The sequence below is a fragment of the Balaenoptera ricei genome, chromosome 1, assembly GCF_028023285.1.
Source record: "Balaenoptera ricei isolate mBalRic1 chromosome 1, mBalRic1.hap2, whole genome shotgun sequence".
NCBI lineage: Eukaryota > Metazoa > Chordata > Mammalia > Artiodactyla > Balaenopteridae > Balaenoptera > Balaenoptera ricei.
Genome location: NC_082639.1, coordinates 8,646,925 through 8,669,059, shown reverse-complemented (window position 1 = coordinate 8,669,059; position 22,135 = coordinate 8,646,925). Strand labels below are relative to the sequence as shown.

The 22,135-nt window shown below is 44.2% G+C and overlaps 1 protein-coding gene across 1 annotated transcript; it reads right to left on the bottom strand.

The window, feature by feature from the left end:
• Nucleotides 1–1,241: 1,241 nt before the first annotated feature.
• Nucleotides 1,242–16,378, bottom strand: UBIAD1 (UbiA prenyltransferase domain containing 1). Its single transcript, XM_059912975.1, has 2 exons — nucleotides 15,518–16,378; nucleotides 1,242–1,882 (listed from the first exon to the last, which is right to left on the bottom strand). The coding sequence occupies exons 1-2, from the start codon at nucleotides 16,044–16,046 to the stop codon at nucleotides 1,395–1,397; spliced, it is 1,017 nt and encodes a 338-aa protein (XP_059768958.1). The 5' UTR covers nucleotides 16,047–16,378; the 3' UTR covers nucleotides 1,242–1,394.
• Between the last annotated feature and the right edge of the window lie 5,757 nt (nucleotides 16,379–22,135).

Sequence of the window (22,135 nt, the reverse complement as noted above, 5' to 3'; positions counted from 1 at the left end):
TGTCATTTTCTACAGGCCAAGACCCTGAAATACCTATCAGAATGGCTATAATCAATCACAACAGAAAAGCATGATGACGATGGTCTCAATCTATTTTGGTCTTGGACCCAATGCAACCAAGCAATTCTAGCCCAGAAGTTATACTTCACAGACACTGAAACAAGAAGCAGCTTTGATCAACACTGGAATTCCCCCATCCTGGGTACAAACTATCTCTGCACAAGGCAACCGAAGCCTTTGGGAAAAGCCGGGTCAGAATTGTATATCTGTCCTCAAGGAGGGGGATGCAGTTTCTTCACTGTTGAGCCTGTCACTTTGGCTGAACAGGGTCAGGACTGTCTGGCCATTGGCTTCTTCACTCATGGAGGAGCCGCTGTCCCTGGGCTGCTCGTCCTATGGTTCTGTGGACAGGGGCAACCATCCCTGACTCAGTTGCTAAGCTGCTGCCCAAACAGCAGGGCTCCACGGATGGGAGACACACAAATGGGGACATTTGAAAAGAAATGGAGGGCGGGCGTAGGGGAGTGCGAGGAAACGCGATGGGGCAGGAGAAGAAGCGGCCTCGTGGGCCTTCAGTAGTCGGCAAGGACCGCCAGGGCCTCTACAACTTCAGAGTGCTGCTGGTTACTGAAAGGGCTGGGAGTCCTTCCCGTCATGCCAGGGGGCTCTACAAGGGGAAACCAGCCGCCCTACCAGTTTCTATCCAAAAGCAGAGTGATTTTCTCAGCTGCCTCCAAGGTGTTGTTGTTTTGTTTTGTTTTTCCTTCCAAGCTCTCAGCTCCACTGTCCTGCTGCGGGGTGATCTGATGCTTTTCCTCAACTGTGGCAATAAGTGAAGTGAGGACAAAAGGGTCTGAATCACAATTTAGGCGAAAAGCCTAGAGCCCCGTCGGGCTGTTAATGAGGGACTTTCTCTCTCAAGGCAGTGTATTTCAGGACCCAAGTGCTCAGGGTAAAAGACAGGTGCTCCTTGTCACTGGGGATCATCAAGGTATCCTGCCAGACCAAAATAGCAGAGGACACTTGGCCCAGTTACTATGGCTCTTTCAGGACAGGAGGCCAATCTGGGCGGTTCCTTCACCAAGTCTTAGGGCACTGTAGTCCACTAACAGTGACCTGACAACACCCTCTAGTGGAAATTATAAATAAAACAAGGGCCACGCGTCCAATTTACCTTGTTCTGACACCAGAGTGGTTTCAAGAGTCCCCATAAAACGGAATAAAATAACAAAAACAAAACATTCTCTTTAAGAATGTAATAATAAAAAAAGGTGGGCGTTCACAAGCCATCCTTAAGCCCCTCGCTGCCAAATCACCTTCCCTCCTCAGACACTCTGCCTTCAACACATTCTAAGAAAAGGGGGACGTGTTGTGGGGTGCGGCTGCCGGCCCCCTTAGAGTTTGGGCAGACTGCCTGCTGGTGCCAGAATGATGCTGGAAACGTAGAAGAGGCCCAGCAGAAGGTTGAGTTTGGCAGTCCTCTGGGGCAGTTTGTTGAAAGTCTGGCTTCGGAACTGTCTCTCGAGGGAAAAGGCCATGGGAATGGTGAGCAGGGGCAGTACCAGGCTGATGCTGCAGTGCACAGCCAGGATGCTGAAGATCAGGTAGGGCAGGAAGAGCAGCGTGTTGTAGAGCACGTAGGAGAGAGTGGGGCCGATGAGGATGGCGAGCGTGACGATGCCAGCCTCCCGGTCGGACTCCATGTCCCTGGTGTTGTTGGAATGGAGGATGGCCTCGGTGCTAAGGGCGAGGGGGATGGCGTAGACCAGCGGGAAGACCGCCAGGGACCCCACCTGGACGGCGTAGGCGAACATCACAGCCAGCGGGCCGAAAGTGATGAGGATGATGAGGTCTCCCAGAGCCAGGTACTTGAATCCAATTCCTAGGCCAGGAAACACAGAGAGCTGGTGAGATCAGGGGCCGGAAACCGCCGCAGTCAACAGGCAGGCTGCTGTGGCTGCACGGGGCACGTTCTCAGGCTGTGAAGCGGGGCAGTGGTTGCATTCCCCTCCCCTCCAGGGCAAAATCTGATTTTTTTCTCCAGCGGCACAGAGGGACAGAGAAGACTAATCGTTTAGCACCCAGTTCAGTCTCAGAGTCATCCCCGAGTTTTCCTTCCTGCTGTCCCCCAACAAAGCCCTGCCACAAAGAGCGGGGGCTTCCCAAACTAGTGGCTACCAGTGGGGAAGAGGGTAGAGGGGCAAAACAGGGGTGGGGAGTGGGAGGTACAAACTACTGGGTGTAAGATGGGCTCAAGGATGTATTGTACAACACGGGGAATACAGCCAATATTTTGTAGTAACTGTGAGTGGAAGGTAACCTTTAAAAACTGTATAAAAGGGCTTCCCTGGTGGCGCAGTGGTTGAGAATCTGCCTGCCGATGCAGGGGACACGGGTTCGAGTCCTGGTCTGGGAGGATCCCACATGCCGCGGAGCAACTGGGCCCGTGAGCCACAACTACTGAGCCTGCACGTCTGGAGCCTGTGCTCCGCAACAAGAGAGGCCGCGATAGTGAGAGGCCCGCGCACCGCGATGAAGAGTGGCCCCCGCTTGCCACAAATAGAGAGGGCCCTGGCACAGAAACGAAGACCCAACACAGCCATAAATAAATAAATAAATAAATAAATAAATAAATAAATAAAAGAAATGATTCTATACCTTAAAAAAAAAAAAAACTGTATAAAAAATTGAAAAAAGTTGAAAAAAAGAAAAAAGAGCACGGGGTTCCGAGTCACAGACATTTCAACGGGAGAGCCCGTGAAGGGTCTCACAGGTCTTACGGTCCAGGGCTTGCGTTTCTTTCATCCTCCACCAACCCCTGCAAGACACTGCTTCTGTCAGGAATGCCCTGAGATCAGCCCCTCACGGAATATCCACCCCAGCCTCCTACTTTTCAGCCACAACCTCTGGAAGCATCTTCTGGTTTTGAAAATCTCCAGTTAATCGCAGCGGAAGTTCAGGGTTCCCAAACTCCACACAGAGCAACTTTCACCCACATAATGAGTAAAACAGCTAAGACAGGGAACTTACAACACTGTTTCCCCTCTCTGGTTCCCATGAAGTTAAAACACTAAATAATCCCTAACTTTTCCTCCCGTACTGCTAATCTACTTCACATCCTGTCTAATCCCCATCTTTCAAACTGGCCCAGTTGCTCCATCCCCAAATCCAAGTCACAGTCATCTTATGCCTGGAATACTGCGACACCCTCCCAACTGACGCCTCAGCTTCTGTTCTCATAACCACCTCCCCCTCCCCATCCCTAATAGAATCTCCACAATGCAGCCAGAATGATCCCCTCAAAATACCAAGCTAGTCATGCCCCTCTCCCAACATACACCTGAAAACCCTTATCAACAAGTTGTCCTCCTGATAAAAAAGCCCCAGATCTTCCACCTAGCTCACCTCTGGCCCTGCCCTGCCTCCCTCCTGCCTGACTTTGAGTCCTCCTCCCCTCCCCACACATACTTCTTTCAGTTCCTCAGGGCCTTCAGACACTCCCCCAACCCCAGCCCCTTGCCTGGCTAACTTCTACTCATCCTTCAGGACTTTAAAGACCATTCCTCAAGGCAGCCTTCCTCAGCCCTAGACCACATTTGGTCCCCTTGCAATATGCTCCACAGCACCCCGACTTCCACTTTCATAAACTCCATCACACTTCTAGTTTTTTTTTTTTTTTTTGATCGCACCGTGTGGCATGCGGGATCTTGGTTCCCCGACCAGGGATGGAACCCGTGCCCCCTGCAGTGGAAGCTCAGAGTCCTAACCGCTGGACCACCAGGGAATTCCCACACTTCTAATTCTTAATCTCGGTCTCTCCCACTAACCTGTAGGTTTCAATGAGGGCAGGGCCTTGTGTCTGGCCAGTTAACAGCTGGCTCCCCAGTGCTTGACACAAACGCTGAACTGAACACAGAGCTACAGTAACAAGCACCTGAAATTTGGAACCAAGGTCATGAAAAATGTCCCACTTGGATTGAAACAGGCAAAGCAGCATGGAAAGGGTGAGAGACACCCACTCAAAGAGGTGATCCACACATATATTGCTACAGAAGCTTGGGAAACCTCTGATCTAATCAACCTACCAAGGCATGCCCTCAGGATCAGAAAATTTTAAAAAAAAACTATTGGGTCATCAATTGCATTTTAAACAGCCTAAAATGATAAGGGACAATGATCTGTAAAAGATCTAAAAGTATGGTAGCCAAAGAACAAGATGCAGCCCAAGTTTACCTCCACACCTAGTGGTTGGGATTCTTTAGTGCTAAGTGACCGCCCTTGATTCTTTGGAATGAAGCATCTCCAGAAAAGGATATAACAGGCATGGCCCCTGATACCCCCAACACACAGCAAACTAATTCTGTACTCCCCAGGCAGTGTTTTGATAAATAATTTGGTTGTCTGAGGACATGCCCTCCAGGAGGAAGGTCTCTCAAGCAGCACCTCGGCTCCAATTCTAAATTAGGAAATCGATGTCTTGTGCGGTATCTCACACATTTAGGCAACCACCCCTGCCCAAGGAAGATACCAGGCAGGAATGCTCCCAGCACCAGTCTAGCAAATTTCTCCACCAGCTGTCTGCTCTTCTTCTGCATTTTTTCTCAGCTCTCCAAGCAGACTTCGAGGCTCTTGACCTCTGGCAAGAGTACCCAAGAACACAACCTTAGATTGCCTGGCAAAAAAACAATGTGAGCAAAGCTTCTTAAGGTTATCTGACACCAGAAAATGACAAAGCCCTTGAGCAGAAAACCCTGTTTCCTGAGTGTCCGACCCAAGGCTCATGTGCTCCACCTGATTCAGAGATGTGGCCCACCTGGCAGTTTCCTTTTAGGCACTCCCCTCCTCCCAACACCATTTTCCACATGAGCCAGCACAGTGAAACATTGGGCCAGTTCTCCACACAGTAGCCAGAATGAATTTGTTAAAACATAAATCAAAATGTTGGCATCAAAAGGATGTGGAGTAACTGGAACTCTCATGCCTCGCTGGTGGGGAGGTAAAAGCAGTAGAACCACTTCAGAAAACACTTTGACAGCTTCTCATAAAGTTAAACATCATCTACCCTATGACCCAGTAATTCGATTCCTAGGCATTTACCCAAGAAAAATGAAAACAAATATCCACAAAAGACTTTAATACGAATGTTCAGTCATAATAGCCAAAATACGGAAATAATCCAAAAGTCGCTGAACAGGATAATGGATAAACAAATTGTGGTATGTCCATACAATGGCTACCTCTCAGTGATACAAAGGAACCACTGATACACATGACAACACAACAAAACTCAAAAACAGGCACAAGAATTCATACTGAATGATTCCATTTACATGATGCTCTAGACCACGCAACAGTGGTTGCCTCTAGATGGGGTGGGAAGAGTGGGGTTGACAGGGGAAAAGCAAAGGGAAGCTTTTGGGGGTGACAGAAATGTTCTGTATTATGGTAGAGGTATGGGTTATACAGCTGTATGTATTTGTCAAAATTCATCAAACTATAACACTTAAGATCCATGCATTTCACCATACGTCAACTATGTATTGATAAAAGTCAACGTTAAAAAAAAACACATAAATCAGATTATGTCATTACCCTGCTCAATACATTTCAATGTCTCCCCATTTGTTCATTCAATAAATATTAAGTACTGACTACTTGCCAGGCACTGTTCTGGGCACCATGAAGAGAACAAAGAGACTAAAATCCCTACCCCCAGGGAGTTTACAGTCTAAGGGGGAAGATAATTAACAAAATAAGTACTTTATGTGGTTAGAATGTAATATGTGCTATGAAGAAAAAGCAGAGGAGAGCAATAGGGAAGGCACTGTAGGGGAAACACAGGGTGTGTGTGTGATTTTATTTTATTTTTTTCAGCTGCTGCAGAAAAAAATTGTTATTGTTTTGTAATTTTAAATAGGGTAGAAGCTGACATCAGAGCAAATGGGTGGCAGTTAGAAAGCAAATTATACACACAGATGGGGGAAAAGCGTGCTAAACAGAGGAAACAGCATCTCAAAGGATCTGAGGCAGGAGCATGCCTGGCGTGTTCCAGAAACAGCTAGCAGGGCAGTGTGGCTGGAGCATGGTGAAGAGGAGAGCAGGTCAGAGCGTTGGGGGAGGTGGGGGTGGAGCAGATAATGTCAGGCCCTGGGGGTCATTGTAAAGACCCTGGCCTTTTCTCTAATGAGGTGGGAGCCACTTGAGAGTTTTGAGCAGACGACTGGCATAGCTGCAGGATTACTCTGGCTGCTGATCTGGGAGCACCGGGAAAGGGACAAGGGTGCATGCACAGAGACGGGTAAAGAATCAGCCGCAATAATCGACGGAGATGACAGTGGTAGTGGTGGGAAGTGACGAGAAGTGGTCCGGTCCCAAATGCATTTTAGAAGTGGAATCGCTACAATCCTGCAGCCTGTGGAACAAAAACCACATTCACAAAAAGATAGACAAGATGAAAAGGCAGAGGGCTATGTACCAGATGAAGGAACAAGATAAAACCCCAGAAAAACAACTAAACGAAGTGGAGATAGGCAACCTTCCAGAAAAAGAATTCAGAATAATGATAGTCAAGATGATCCAGGGTAGGCCACCTGGGAGAAGGAAGGGGCGAGGAGGCCGCAGACTGTGCTGGGAGTCCCTGCCTCCTGCCTCCTCCCCTCCTGCCCCCCGGGAGGCAGTGCTGGTGACAACAACAGGCCTCGTCCTGCCCTTTGCCGGCCTGTGGCCCCGAGGAAATGACGTATCCTCTCAAGCCTCAGTTTATTCGTCTGCACGGGAAGCACAGGAGTGGTTCCAGTTCACAAAGCCCTACGAGAGATTCAGTGAGCGCCACGGCTCTCGACCTGCGGGCCCCTCATCAACACCAGCCTCACCTGGGAGCTTGTCAGAGATGCACATTCTTCGGCCCACCCAGGCCCACTGGATGGGACGCCAGGGTGGGCCCACCGTCTGTGTTTTAAGGAGCCCGCCAGGGCGTTTCTGACGCACGCTCAGAAAAAAATTGCTCCCATGTGGGACACATCCCAGAGTTGGAGAAACATGAGGCAGACAGCATTTCAGGTTCCTCCCACCTCTGAGATCTGGGGATGCTGGAAACCTCCCTGAGCTCCCATTCATCTCTGCAACGAGACAGAGATTACACAAACGAAGCCGGCTCCTCTGCCTTCCCAGCCCCGCTCGAGCTGCTCCCCTTCACGCCGGCCCCTCTGCTCGCAAGGTGCCAGTGATGGTTTTCCTTTTTCATGATGATCAAAAGAAACGCAGCCTCAGAATAAAGATCTGGAGAATGGATGCGGGACAGAGGGAGGGCGCCTTCCTGTTCCTGGCCCTCCTGCTCCCAGGCCCCCTTTCCCTCTCCTTCCCTCTCCCCTCTGCTCTTCTGCTGGAGTCAGGGCCCTCTGCCTCCCACAGAAGGGCTGACTCACCCGCATCCCTCCCTCCCCATTTTATGCCCACTTTATTCTCCTTTCTGATCGTCGCAGTATTAGATCTCTATCCCGCTGCGTCTCCAGACTCACCTTCATCTGTATCTTGCTTCACCTCTGACCAGCTGTTTGTATGAAGTTGCCTTTGTAAGGTGGGGGGACCCTGAGTGCCCTCTGAACTTTCCGCCTGTTCTCGGGGACGGTTTTGCGTGGAGGTTGACAGTACAGACCGAGGACAACAGCGTGACAGCATCTGGGTGCAGAGCGGGTGCCGGGTGACCTGGGGCAGCTGACTTACCCCTTCTGTGCCTCGGTCTCCTTATCCATAAAGTGGGTGTGTAATACAGTAGAACCTACTTCGTAGGCGTGTTAGGAGGATCAAGCCAGTTAAGAGGTACAAAGTGTTTGAACAGTGCTCGGCACATAAATCAAATGACATTAAGTAATTATCTCAAGGAGTCGTCATAAAGAAAAATAAAATCATCTGGGCTTTCTTTTAAAAAAAAAAAAAAAAAAAAAAAAAAAAAAAAGATGATCCAGGACCTCGGAAAAAGAATGGAGGCAAAAATCGAGAAGATGCAAGAAATATTTAACAAAGACCTAGAAGAATTAAAGAACAAACAAACAGAGATGAACAATACAATAACTGAAATGAAAAATACACTAGAAGGAATCAATAGCAGATAACTGAGGCAGAAGAACGGATAAGGGACCTGGAAGACAGAATGGTGGAATTCACTGCTGTGCAACAGAATACAGAAAAAAGAATGAAAAGAAATGAAGACAGCCTAAGGGACCTCTGGGACAACATTAAACGCAACAACATTCACATTATAGGGGTCCCAGAAGGAGAAGAGAGACAGAAAGGACCCGAGAAAATATTTGAAGAGATTATAGTCGAAAACTTCCCTAACATGGGAAAGGAAATAGCCACCCAAGTCCAGGAAGCGCAGAGAGCTGCATACAGGATAAACCCAAGGAGAAACACACTGAGGCACATAGTAATCAAATTGGCAAAAATTAAAGACAAAGAAAAATTATTGAAAGCAGCAAGGGAAAAGGGACAACATACAAGGGAATTCCCATAAGGTTAACAGCTGATTTCTCAGCAGAAACTCTACAAGCCAGAAGGGAGTGGCATGACATATTTACAGTGATGAAAGGGAAGAACTTACAACCAAGATTACTCTACCCAGCAAGGATCTTATTCAGAAATCAAAAGCTTTACAGACAAGCAAAAGCTAAAAGAATTCAGCACCACCAAACCAGCTCTACAACAAATGCTACAGGAACTTCTCTAAGTGGGAAACACAAGAGAAGAAAAGGACCTACAAAAACAAACCCAAAACAATTAAGAAAATGGTAATAGGAACGTACATATTGATAATTACCTTAAACGTGAATGGATTAAATGCTCCAACCAAAAGACACAGGCTTGCTGAATGGATACAAAAACAAGACCCATATATATGCTGTCTACAAGAGAACCACTTCAGACCTAGGGACACATACAGACTGAGGGATGGAAAAAGATATTCCATGCAAATGGAAATCAAAAGAAAGCTGCAGTAGCAATACTCATATCAGATAAAACAGACTTTAAAATAAAGAATGTTAAAAGAGACAAGGAAGGACACTACATAATGATCAAGGGATCAATCCAAGAAGAAGATGTAACAATTATAAATATATATGCACCCAACATAGGAGCACCTCAATACATAAGGCAACTGCTAACAGCTATAAAAGAGGAACTCGACAGTAACACAATAATAGTGGGGGACTTTAACACCTCACTTACACCAATGGACAGGTCATCCAAAATGAAAATTAATAAGGAAACACAAGCTTTAAATGACACAATAGACCAGATAGATTTAATTGATATTTGTAGGACATTCCATCCAAAAACAGCAGATTACACTTTCTTCTCAAGTGCGCACGGAACATTCTCCAGGATAGATCACATCTTGGGTCACAGATCAAGCCTCAGTAAATTTAAGAAAATTAAAATCATATCAAGCATCTTTTCTGACCACATCGCTATGAGGTTAGAAATGAATTACAGGGGAAAAAAATGTAAAAAACACAAACACCTGGAGGCTAAACACTATGTTACTAAATAACCAATAGATCACTGAAGAAATCAAAGAGGAAATCAAAAAATACCTAGACACAAATGGCAATGAAAACACGACAATCCAAAACCTATGGGATGCAGCAAAAGCAGTTCTAAGAGGGAAGTTTATAGCAATACAATCCTACCTCAAGAAACAACAAACATCTCAAATTAACAATCTAACCTCACACCTAAAGGAACTAGAGAAAGAAGAACAAACAAAACCCAAAGTTAGTAGAAGGAAAGAAATCATAAAGATCAGAGCAGAAATAAATGAAATAGAAACTAAGAAAACAATTGCAAAGATCAATAAAACTAAGAGCTGGTTCTTTGAGAAGATAAACAAAATTGATAAACCATTAGCCAGACTCATCAGGAAAAAGAGGGAGAGGACTCAAATCAATAAAACTAGAAATGAAAAAGGAGAAGTTACAACAGACACTGCAGAAATACAAAGCATCCTAAGAGACTACCACTCTCTTAGTAGAGAGACTAAGCAACTCTATGCCAATAAAATGGACAACCTGGAAGAAATGGACAAATTCTTAGAAAGGTATAACCTTCCAAGACTAAACCAGGAAGAAATAGAAAATATGAACAGACCAATCACAAGTAATGAAATTGAAACTGTGATTAAAAATCTTCCAACAAACAAAAGCCCAGGACCAGATGGCTTCACAGGTGAATTGTATCAAACATTTAGAGAAGAGCTAACACCCATCCTTCTCAAACTCTTCCAAAAAATTGCAGAGGAAGGAACACTCCCAAACTCATTCTATGAGGCCACCATCACCCTGACACCAAAACCAGCCAAAGATACTACAAAAAAAGAAAATTACAGACCAATATCACTCATGAATATAGATGCAAAAATCCTCAACAAAATACTAGCCAACAGAATCCAACAACACATTAAAAGGATCATATGCCATGATCAAGTGGGATTTATCCCAGGGATGCAAAGATTCTTCAATATATGCAAATCAATCAATGTGAGACACCATATTAACAAATTGAAGAATAAAAACCATATGATCATCTCAATAGATGCAGAAAAAGCTTTTGACAAAATTCAACACTCATTTATGATAAAAACTCTCCAGCAAGTGGGCATAGAGGGAACCTACCTCAACATAATAAAGGCCATATACGACAAACGCACAGCAAACATCATTCTCAATGGTGAAAAGCTGAAAGCATTTCCTCTAAGATCAGGAACAAGACAAGGATGTCTACTCTCACCACTATTATTCAACATAGTGTTGGAAGTCCTAGCCACAGCAATCAGAGAAGAAAAAGAAATAAAAAGAATACAAATTGGAAAAGAAGAAGTAAAACTGTCACTGTTTGCAGATGACATGATACTATACATAGAGAATCCTAAAGATGCCACCAGAAAACTACTAGAGCTAATGAATGAACTTGGTAAAGTTGCAGGATACAAAATTAATGCACAGAAATCTCTTGCGTTCCTATACACTAATGATGAAAAATCTGAAAGAGAAATTAAGGAAACACTCCCATTTACCACTGCAACAAAAAGAATAAAATACCTAGGAATAAACCTACCTAGGGAGAGAAAAGACCTGTATGCAGAAAACTATAAGACACTGATGAAAGAAATTAAAGATGATACCAACAGATGGAGATATATACCATGTTCTTGGACTAGAAGAATCAACATTGTGAAAATGACTATACTACTCAAAGCAATCTACAGATTCAAGGCAATCCCTATCAAATTACCAATGGCATTTTTTACAGAACTGGAACAAAAAATCTCAAAATTTGTATGGAGACACAAAAGACCCCGAATAGACAAAGCGGTCTTGAGGGGAAAAAAAGGAGCTGGAGGAATCATACTCCCTGACTTCAGACTATACTACAAAGCTACAGTAATCAAGACACTATGGTACTGGCACAAAAACAGAAACATATGTCAATGGAACAGGATAGAAAGCCCAGAGATAAACCCACTCACCTGTGGTTAACTAATCTATGACAAAGGAGGCAAGGATATACAATGGAGAAAAGACAGTCTCTTCTGTAAGTGGTGCTGGGGAAACTGGACAGCTACATGTAAAAGAATGAAATTAGAACACTCCTTAACACCATACACAAACATAAACTCAAAATGGATTAGAGACCTAAATGTAAGGCCAGACACTATCAAACTCTTAGAGGAAAACATAGGCAGAACACTCTTTGACATAAATCACAGCAAGATCCTTTTTGACCCACCTCATAGAGAAATGGAAATAAAAACAAAAATAAACAAATGGGACCTAATGAAACTTAAAAGCTTTTGCACAGCAAAGGAAACCGTAAACAAGACCAAAAGACAACCCTCAGAATGGGAGAAAATATTTGCAAATGAAGCAACTGACAAAGGATTAATCTCCAAAATTTACAAGCAGCTCATGCAGCTCAGTAACAAAAAAACAAACAACCCAATCCAAAAATGGGCAGAAGACCTAAATAGACATTTCTCCAAAGAAAATATACAGATTGCCAACAAACACATGAAAGAATGCTCAACATCATTAATCATTAGAGAAATGCAAATCAAAACTACAATGAGATATCATCTCACACTGGTCAGAATGGCCATCATCAAAAAATCTAGAAACAATAAATGCTGGAGAGGGTGTAGAGAAAAGGGAACACTCTTGCACTGTTGGTGGGAATGTAAATTGATACAGCCACTATGGAGAACAGTATGGAGGTTCCTTAAAAAACTAAAAATAGAACTACCATATGACCCAGCAATCCCACTACTGGGCATATACCCTGAGAAAACCATAATTCAAAAAGAGTCATGTACCAAAATGTTCATTGCAGCTCTATTTACAATAGCCAGGACATGGAAGCAACCGAAGTGTCCATCATCGGATGAATGGATAAAGAAGATGTGGCACATATATACAATGGAATATTACTCAGCCATAAAAAGAAACGAAATTGAGTTATTTGTAGTGAGGTGGATGGAGTCAGAGTCTGTCACACAGAGTAAAGTAAGTCAGAAAGGGAAAAACAAATACAGTATGCTAACACATATACATGGAATCTAAGGGAAAAAAAAAAAAAAAGGTCATGAAGAACCTAGTGGTAAGATGGGAATAAAGACACAGATCTACTAGAGAATGGACTTGAGGGATATGGGGAGGGGGAAGGGTAAGCTGTGACAAAGTGAGAGAGTAGCATGGACATATATACACTACCAAACGTAAAATAGATAGCTAGTGGGAAGCAACCGCATAGCACAGAGAGATCAGCTCTGTGCTTTGTGACCACCTAGAGGGGTGGGATAGGGAGGATGGGAGGGAGGGAGATGCAAGAGGGAAGAGATATGGGAACATATGTATATGTATAACTGATTCACTTTGTTATAAAGCAGAAACTAACACACCATTGTAAAGCAATTATACTCCAATAAAGATGTTAAAAAAAAAACAATTCAAAAAAAAAATTCTTTAAAAAAAGAAAAAAAAAAAAGAAGTGGAGTCAACGGGACTTGCTGATGGTCTGGATGCAAGATGTGAGAAAGAAGAGTCAAGGATGATGCCCATGATCTTCAGCCTGAAGAACGAGAAGGATGGAGTTGCCATCGAGTGATATGGGGAAAGCTGAGGGTAGAGCAGTTTTCTTTGGGGAGCAGATGAGGAATTTGGTCTCAGACGTGTCAAGCTTGAGATGCCTGTAACCTCTCAGAGAAGTTACTGAGTAAGAAGTTGGATCTGAGTTTGGACTTTAGTGGAAAGGTCTGGTCTGGAGGTAGAAATTTGTCACCAGCTTAATAGATGGCAATAGAAGACACGAGACTGGCTAAAATCCCTAAGGGAGTAAATGGAGCTACAGGAAAGAGGTCCAAGGACTAGGTTTGGAGGTTGGGAGTGAGGAGGAACCGGCAGAGACTGAGGCCCTATGAGACAGCACGATCTAGCCCCTGCCTGCCCCGACAGCTGCATCTCAGTCTTCCTCTTGATCACGCTGGCCTTTCAGCAGATCCTAAAAGATGCCAAGTCTTCCCCTACTCCAGGACATTTGCATTTGCTGTTCCTTCATCCCTGAAGGACCCAAATCAGACCCCAATTCTGCCCATGGCTGGCTCCTTATCTGTCAAGTCTTAGTTTAAGTGTCACCTTCACAGAGAGGACCTCTTCCATCCACCACTACCTAATACATTCATTCTATTTCAGCACCCTGCTGATTTCCCTCATTGAACTTTTTACAATTGGCTGCCAGGACACCACAGTCTCTTGGTTTTCTTCTTTCTCCTCCAGATGCTCCACTGCAGTTCCCTTTGCCTTCCTTCTCCTCTCCCCACCTCTTAATGTTGGAGTGCCCCGGGGCTCACCCTCAAGTCTATCAACACCGCCCCGCTCCAGGATCTCCCCCCATCGTACAACTTTATCTATGTGCAAGACTCCCAAATGTCTCTATCTCCAGCTCAGACCTCTTCTCCGAACTCAGATTCATATCCAACTATCAATTTGACACCCCCTTGGAGATCTAATACATTAAGATGTCCAAAGTCAATTTCTCAACTTTCTCTCCACAGACCTATCTTCAACCTTCTCTCTCTCACTAGACATCAACACCACTATTCCAGTTACTCAGGACAAAACCTTAGAGTTATGTTTAATTTCTCTGTTTCTCTCCTGCCTCACATCCCAACTATCAGCAAACCCTGTTTACCTTCAAAATAAATTCAGAATCTGAATACTTCCCTCTCCACTACTCCCACCCTGATTCAAGCCACCAGACATCTCTTGCCTGGTTTACTCAACAGCCTCCTTCTGGGTGCTCCTGCTGCTACCGTTACCCCTCTTTATCCATTCTCAGTACCTTGGCCGGAGTGATTCTTTTAAAACATTAAGGCTTACAGCATTTTTGTGCCACCCTGCCCACCCTCCGCCAACAAACTTCTCTTACTTTTCCTCCTTTTACTCTCTCCCTCATTCACACCCTGGACTCCACGCTATTCCTCCAACTCTTCAGGGACACTCCTGCCTTTGGCAACCGCTGTTCCAAGATATTCTTCCTCCAGATATCTGCTCAGGCAACTCCCTCACCTGTCACCTCTTACAATCTTTGTTCACATGTTACCTTTTTTACGAGGCCTACCCTGATCAAACTAGTTAAAGCAGTCAGCTGTGTCCTCCTTCCTCGCTCTCCTTCTTTTCCCTATAGCACTTATCTTCTTTTCAGGTACTGTAACCAAGGTACAAATTCATCCTGGCTTACCAGGAACGCTCCTGGTTTCCAAAGCCCCACATCTTAGGAACACTCAGTGCTGAGCAAACCAGGATGTTGATCATCCTACCCATAATTTACTATTTTTATTTTCTGTCTCTCCTCATGATATATAAAATCACTTCCACAAGGGCAGGGACTTGACTGCTGTGTTCACATAGAACAGAGCCTGGCACATAATAGGTGCTCAATAAATAGGGCTTAACCACCAGCCCATCACTACCTTAATCAGCCTGCTGCAAGGGATCACCTAGCAAACTAGCTGAAAATAATTAGGTGTATAATTTGAGCTTTTCAAATTTAATTACACTAAAATTTGAAACTGGCATTATAAGGTATGACCAACCAGTGGAAACTAGACACAAAAAATTTCCATATATAAGTTATTCCTAACATCCATAAGCCAAGCCAGGAATGCTATCCCCCAAATCCACATGACCCAAACATTACAGATTTCACATAAAGTGGCCTAATTCAGAAAATAACCTTTGAGGACTTTCCTGGTGGTCTAGTGGTTAAGACTCCAGCTTCCAGTCCCAGGGGGCGCCGGTTGGATCCCGAGTGGGGGAAGTTCCACAGGCCACGCGGTGCGGCCAAAGGAAAAAAAAAAGAAAATAACCTTTGACACCTCTCCACTAACCCTATAATTCCTAGGCAAACCGCAGTTTCCAATACCGGCAACTAAGACCTGCAGCATAGCAAACAGGCCAATTCTTACCTCCTGTGTAGAGAAAGGAGCCAGACAGGCCTCCGAAGTAGATGAGAGCTAAGTGCTCCAGTTTCAGAGGGGACAGGTAGTAGAGGCAAGCAGCACAGACACAGCCCAAGGTGTAGAGGAAGACTCCAAACCGGACGACATCCTGGGGCTCCAAGATTCGGTCCACCAGGGTCCTGTCATCACTCTTTTTGTGGTCAATGCCCTTGGAAAAGTCGTAGTAAGTGTTGACCAAATTGCCAGCCCCGTGCACAGCGAGGACAGCTACCGCACAACCCACCAATAGCCTGGGATCCAGGACGCCCTGGGATCTGTAGGCCAGGGCACTGCCCAGGGCCACCGGGGTGAGTGAGGCACTGAAGCTCCAGGGCCGCAGGGCCAGAACATAGGAGGCGCACTTCTGCCTCCACGAGCGCTTTGGTGGTTTGTCCTGCTCGGGACAGCCGTTCCCCAGCAGGTCCCTGTCCCCGACCTTGGCCGTCTCTCCTGCCTGGATGTTAATCTTCTCCCCCGGGACCTGCGAGGCCGCCATGGAGAATGCACTGGGGTGAAGTCAATGTTAAACAGTGAGCCACCCACACACAGCGTCCGCCCTGAGGCGAGGACGGGCGGGGCGGCGGACCTGACCTTCTTCGGTTCCACCCGGGGGCAGGGATAGGGAGGCGGCGGGGCCCGGGGACTGCAGCGAGCGGGCCTGGCACCCCACGAGGCCCGGCGGCACCTCCCCGACCTCCTGTCACCTGGGCGAAGCCTGCTTCTAGACGCCCGCCTCGCCCTAAAGCCCGAGACTGAGCCGCGGCCGCCTCTACGGAGCTGCCGGGGCGACCATCTTGGGCGCCCGCCACTGTAGGCCCGCCGGGAAACATGGACCGGCTGCGCGGGCCTGGGCCGGGGCGGGGTTGAGGGCGGGGCCAGGATGAGGGCGGGGCCGGGGCTTGGGGGCGGGGCCGGGGCAGGGCAGCGACCCAGCGGTCCAGCCCTTCCTCTCCCCGACGGTCCGCGAGCGGCAATTGCTCCCGGACTTGCTGGAAACAGCCTCACTTAGTATCTCAAGAAGGGCCACAAAAAAAAAAAAAAAAAAAAGAAGGGCCACGAATGCGTGTCGCTTTACGACTTACCAAGAGCTTTCACTCACGGAAATAGGACTCATTCATTTTTCTTCATTCAACACGCATTTATTGAGCGCCTACTGTGTGCAACAAGATTTACTGAACACCTACTATTGCACGCAGCAGTGAATAAAACGGACAAAAATCAGGGAGCACATTGAGGGTGATAAGAAAGGTGTAATTAAACTTCCTTTTCAAATGGGAAAACCGAAGCTCTGAAATGGGAAATGACGTCTAGGAAATTATTAGCTTAGCCAAGACATTGAAGCAACCTAAAAGTCCATCAACAGATGAATGGATAAAGATATATATAAAATGGAATATTACTCAGCCATAAAAAGAATGAAATATTGCCATTTGCAGCAACATGTATGGACCTAGAGATTATAATACGAAGTGAAGTCAGACAGAGAAAGACAAATATTATATGATATCACATATGGGGAATCTTAAAAATAATACAAATGAACTTTTTTATAAAACAGAAACGGACTCACAGAAACAAAACAAACATGGTTACCAAGGAGAAAGGGGGGGGAGGGGTAAATTAGGAGTATAGGATTAAAAGATACACACTACTATATATAAAATAGATAAACAACAAGGATTTACTGTACAGCACAGGGAACTATATTCAATATCTTGTAATAACCTATAATGGAAAAGAATCTGAAAAAGAATATATACATATGTATCTGAATCACTTTGCTGTACACCTGAAACTAACACAATATTGTAAATCAACTATAGCTCAATTTAAAAAAACTAAACTAAAATTTAAAAAAAGAAATTATTAGCTCTGGTAATAATCACAACAGAAATAATTCCCACTTTTTATTATGCATATTCCGTATACTGCCCTGACTGCCTTTTTATCTTTCTTCTAGTTTATGTACTTATTCATGCACAGAACTGCCCTCCTCCCCCCACCCACCAGTTGGCCAGCTTTGTGTCTCCATTTTCTGCCTTCTGGGAGCTTATGGTCCATATCTGTAGCTTGTTCTGGCTGGAGAGAGCCAATTGTTAAATTTTTAGGAATTTTGTGAGCAGTCATTAAGCAAAGCCATTATTAAAAATTAACTTATACAAACTTACAAGTAGATCCATTATATTAAAAGCCAAGGTAACAAATACTCAAAACTCATTACTTCTTAATTCTTTCACTACACATTACCATTTATGCTCTTCAGGTTATTTATGTCTATTTTATCTGCATTGTGGAAATACTACATAATGATGTGCTGCCGCTTATCTCTTCCTACCTGTTCATTCAGTGATATCCGCTGGTGGTTTGAAATCTGCCATGATGGGAGTATTCATACCACACAAATCAGCAAATGCTTCATAATTGTTTTGTACATCATCTGGAATTAAGAAAGTGACGGAGAAAAGTTCATAATGCAGATTAAATTTTAAGAGTGTGTCAACTCTGTAGCTGTTTCGTTTTGAGTAGCAGCAAAAATTTGAGGAAATATACTTCCAGTATTAGAATATTATCCAATTCAGCAAAGAAGCCATTCGTGTCATTGACGGACTAGTGAAGTTCAATCTATCTCGATTGTTTCACTTTCCACCTACTCCTTAACGTAAAAGATAATACTGGGACTTCCCTGGTGGTCCAGTGGGTAAGACTCCGCGCTCCCAATGCAGGGGACCCGGGTTTGACCCCTGTTCAGGGAACTAGATCCTGCATGCATGCTGCAACTAAGGGTTCTCATGCTGTAACTAAAGATCCCGCATGCCACAACGAGGATCCCACGAGCCACAACTAAGACCCAGCACAACCTAAATAAATATTTTAAAATATATATATATATATATATTTTTTTTTAGAAAAGATAATATCAACCAACAGTCATGTTGGAACTACACTCATTGGTCAATGCAACCATAGGGAGGTTACACAATATCAAAGAAAGCATACTGTTAGAATCAACTGGCTATATGGAATTTATAATAAAGAGTATCGTGTATTTTATTATTATTTGTAAGTTTCGTGCTACACATTCTTCGTATTAGTGAACGTTATAATACACATATAACATATATGGACACAGGACTGACTACATGATTTTGGTGCCCAGTGCAAAATAAAAATGCAGGACCTCTTGTTCAAAAATCATTAAGAATTTCAAGACAGAGCATTCTGACCTCACAGGTCACACATCATGAAGGAAGCCCAGTATATACATACATGCCGCCCTCCCTTCCCAGCTGGTTGTTAAACATTTACAACTCCACCACCCAGCACATACTTGCAATGCTGGCCAAACCTGAATATCCAATGCTGTCGAATCAGACAAGAGGAAGAAGCAGATATGTTCAAATCCTCGCTCTACCACTTACCAACTGTATGACCCAATTCCTCTGGACATCAGATTACTCCTATACAAAGTGGGAACAATATGGCTGCCTCATTCATAGAGATGTTCAGGAACAGCAGTGACAGCATTTACTGACTGTTCATATGTGTCATACAGTGTTTTGGGTACTTTACATGTATTAGCATTTAACCCACACAATACCACCTACCGAAGTAGGTACATTATAATCCTTCTAGGTTTTTTTTTGTTTTTGTTTTTTTTATTTTTGGCTGTGTTGGGTCTTTGTTTCTGTGCGAGGGCTTTCTCTAGTTGCGGCAAGCGGGGGCCACTCTTCATCGCGTTGCGCGGGCCTCGCGCTATCGCGGCCTCTTGTTGCGGAGCACAGGCTCCAGACGCGCAGGCTCAGTAGTTGTGCCTCACGGGCCTAGTTGCTCCACGGCATGTGGGATCTTCCCAGACCAGGGCTCGAACCCGTGTTCCCTGCATTGGCAGGCAGATTCTCAACCACTGCGCCACCAGGGAAGCCCCACCTTCTAGTTTTGTAAATAAGGAAATAGGTACATAAGTGCTTTCTCATATAGTCAGTAAATGTTGGAGCTAAGTTTCAGATTCGGTTAGTTTTGACTCCAAGATGCTTTTAACCACTACTCTATAATGTCCGCCAAAACGCCTGATAGCTTGTAAGTGCTCAATAAATATTAGTTATTATTTTAACATAATGGACAAGAAAGCTCTTTGTAAACTGCAAAGAGACCTATAAATGCACTGATTACTATTGCTATAAAACCATCTTCGATTGTTAATTAGAAAACAGGGCCATACCACGTCTTAGGGAGACAAAAACTTCATACATTGCTGGTGGAAATGAAAATTGATACCTCCCTTACAGAGATGAATTTGACAATATCCATCGAATTACACATGCATTTACCCTCTGACCCTATAATCACATTTCTGGTACTATTTTGTATAGCTGCCAGGGAATAAAATTATATATCTACAAAGGCATTCATTGCAGCATCATTAGTAATAGCATGAATTTGAAAATAACACGTGTCCATCAACAGAGAAATGGAAATATAAATTATGATATATGCATGTGATGGATCACTATGCAGCTATAAGAATAACAAAAGAACAAGGAAGCCTTCTATACACTAAGAAAGATCTCTAAGATATCCTAGAATTTTTTTTTAAATAAATTTATTTATTTTATTTATTTCTTTTGGCTGCATTGGGCCTTCGTTGCTGCGCGCGGGCTTCTTCTAGTTGCGGCGAGCGTGGGCTTCTCATTGCGGTGGCTTCTCTTGCTGCGGAGCACAGGCTCTAGGCACGTGGGCTTCAGTAGCTGTGGCTCGCGGGCTCTAGAGCGCAGGCTCAGTAGCTGTGGCGCACGGGCTTAGTTGCCCCGCGGCATGTGGGGTTTTTCCCGGACCAGGGCTTGAACCCATGTCCCCTGCATTGGCAGGTGGATTCTTAACCACTGCGCCACCAGGGAAGCCAAGGTACCCTAGAATTTTAAAAAGTACAGAACAGTGTATATAGCGTAACAAAAGAGGGAAATAAGAATATATATTTATATTTGTCTTTTATTTACATAGAAATGTAAAAAATGTAAAATCTAGGGATACATAAGAACTAAGAAAATAAGTAGTGAAGGGGCAGGGGTGGAGCAAGACTTATAATGATACGCATAATTTTTAATTATTTTGAGATTTGAACAGTGAGTGTATTACATATTCAAAAATGTTTAACGACTAAATATAGAGATGTTGAAAACAAGTGAAAACTGTGAAATTCAGAGGAACAATTATTTCACAGAAGAATCAATGTAAAGATTCTAAACCTGAAGAAGTAGTCATGGGACTTCCCTGGCGGTCCAGTGGTTAAGGCTTCACCCTCCAATGCAGGGGGTGTGGGTTTGATCCCCTCAGGGAGCTAAGATCCCACATGCCTCATGACCAAAAAAAACATAACATAAAACAGAAGCAATATTGTAACAAATTCAATAAAGACTTTAAAAATGGTCCACATCAAAAAAAAAAATAGTCACAACTTCTTTTTCTCTTAAATCTGCCAAAGCGTTTTTTAGCCACAGAATATTACCAAACCTCTTTTATTTGGTAATTTAGTACTTCTGGAAACTTACACCTCTTCAACAAACACTTTTTATTTAATTAAAGTAAAAAAGTAAATGATGGTAATGTTTAAAGGAAAAATATGCCTTCCCCAAATTCCATTACACCTTAGTTGTATATTTTCCCCATGTTAACATAGACACATAAGAAACATATAAATTTTTAATAGGTTATATTATATTTACATGGTATAATTGTGAACCCTTTTCCTTCTTAGCAAATATTCATCTACATTACGATTATTAATTTCTACCTACATTTTCCTTAATATAAATTACTATATTTTATTTAATCGGACTCCTATTGTGAGATATTTAGGAATTTTCAATGCTTACTATAATAAACAGACCGTGATTTTTAAAAAAAGAAATGTAGTCAAATTCCATTTTTGCCATTGATTTTCGAAAGGATGTTTTTTAAATGATACTACTTTGAAATTATTTGTTTACGAGCAGCTTATTTAGCTAAAACTTGTCTACGGTTTCTCGCGAATGATCTTGTGAGCTAGATAATTTTGGAAAAGTGGGGAAATCTAAAAACGCTTTCAAATGCGTATTCCATTTCACAAAAGAGAAATCACGGATGCACAAGTAGCGCTAGTCCGAAAATTCCACTTCTTTTGCTCCAGTAATTACAAGGCGCTGGCATCGCTCACACTCTGGTCTCGAAGATTAAACCCGGCGGGGTCGCGAACCTCCGCTTACCGCCTAGTGGTTCCATTCCACGGTACCCAGACAGCGGAATGCGCACCTCCACAGCCCAGGTGCAGAGGGGACTTATAGTAGCGATGCACCGGATGTGTGCGTGGAAGTGACTGAAGTCAACTCACGACCGATTGGTTCTCCCGAGTGGACCTAAGCCCCCTTTCACCTGCCACTGGCCACGGGGTTTGTCTATTTGAACAGTCCCCGCCCCCTTGAGAAGCCGGGTCCCGAGGCCTCACTTCTCCTTAATGACTATTGGCCGGTGTTCCAGTCCATCTTCCTCTTACGCCCGTCGATTGGTCCTTAGGGCTGGGACCCCGCCTTCCCTCCCGCCCGGCTTAGAGGA

Bases quoted from the DNA above. Each gene is read 5' to 3' on its own strand.
- UBIAD1 (XM_059912975.1), bottom strand. From the start codon at position 16,046: ATGGCGGCCTCGCAGGTCCCGGGGGAGAAGATTAACATCCAGGCAGGA. The intron at 1,883-15,517 runs GTAAGAATTGGC...TTCCTGGCCTAG, and splicing joins CTCCTTTCTCTACACAGGAG to GAATTGGATTCAAGTACCTG.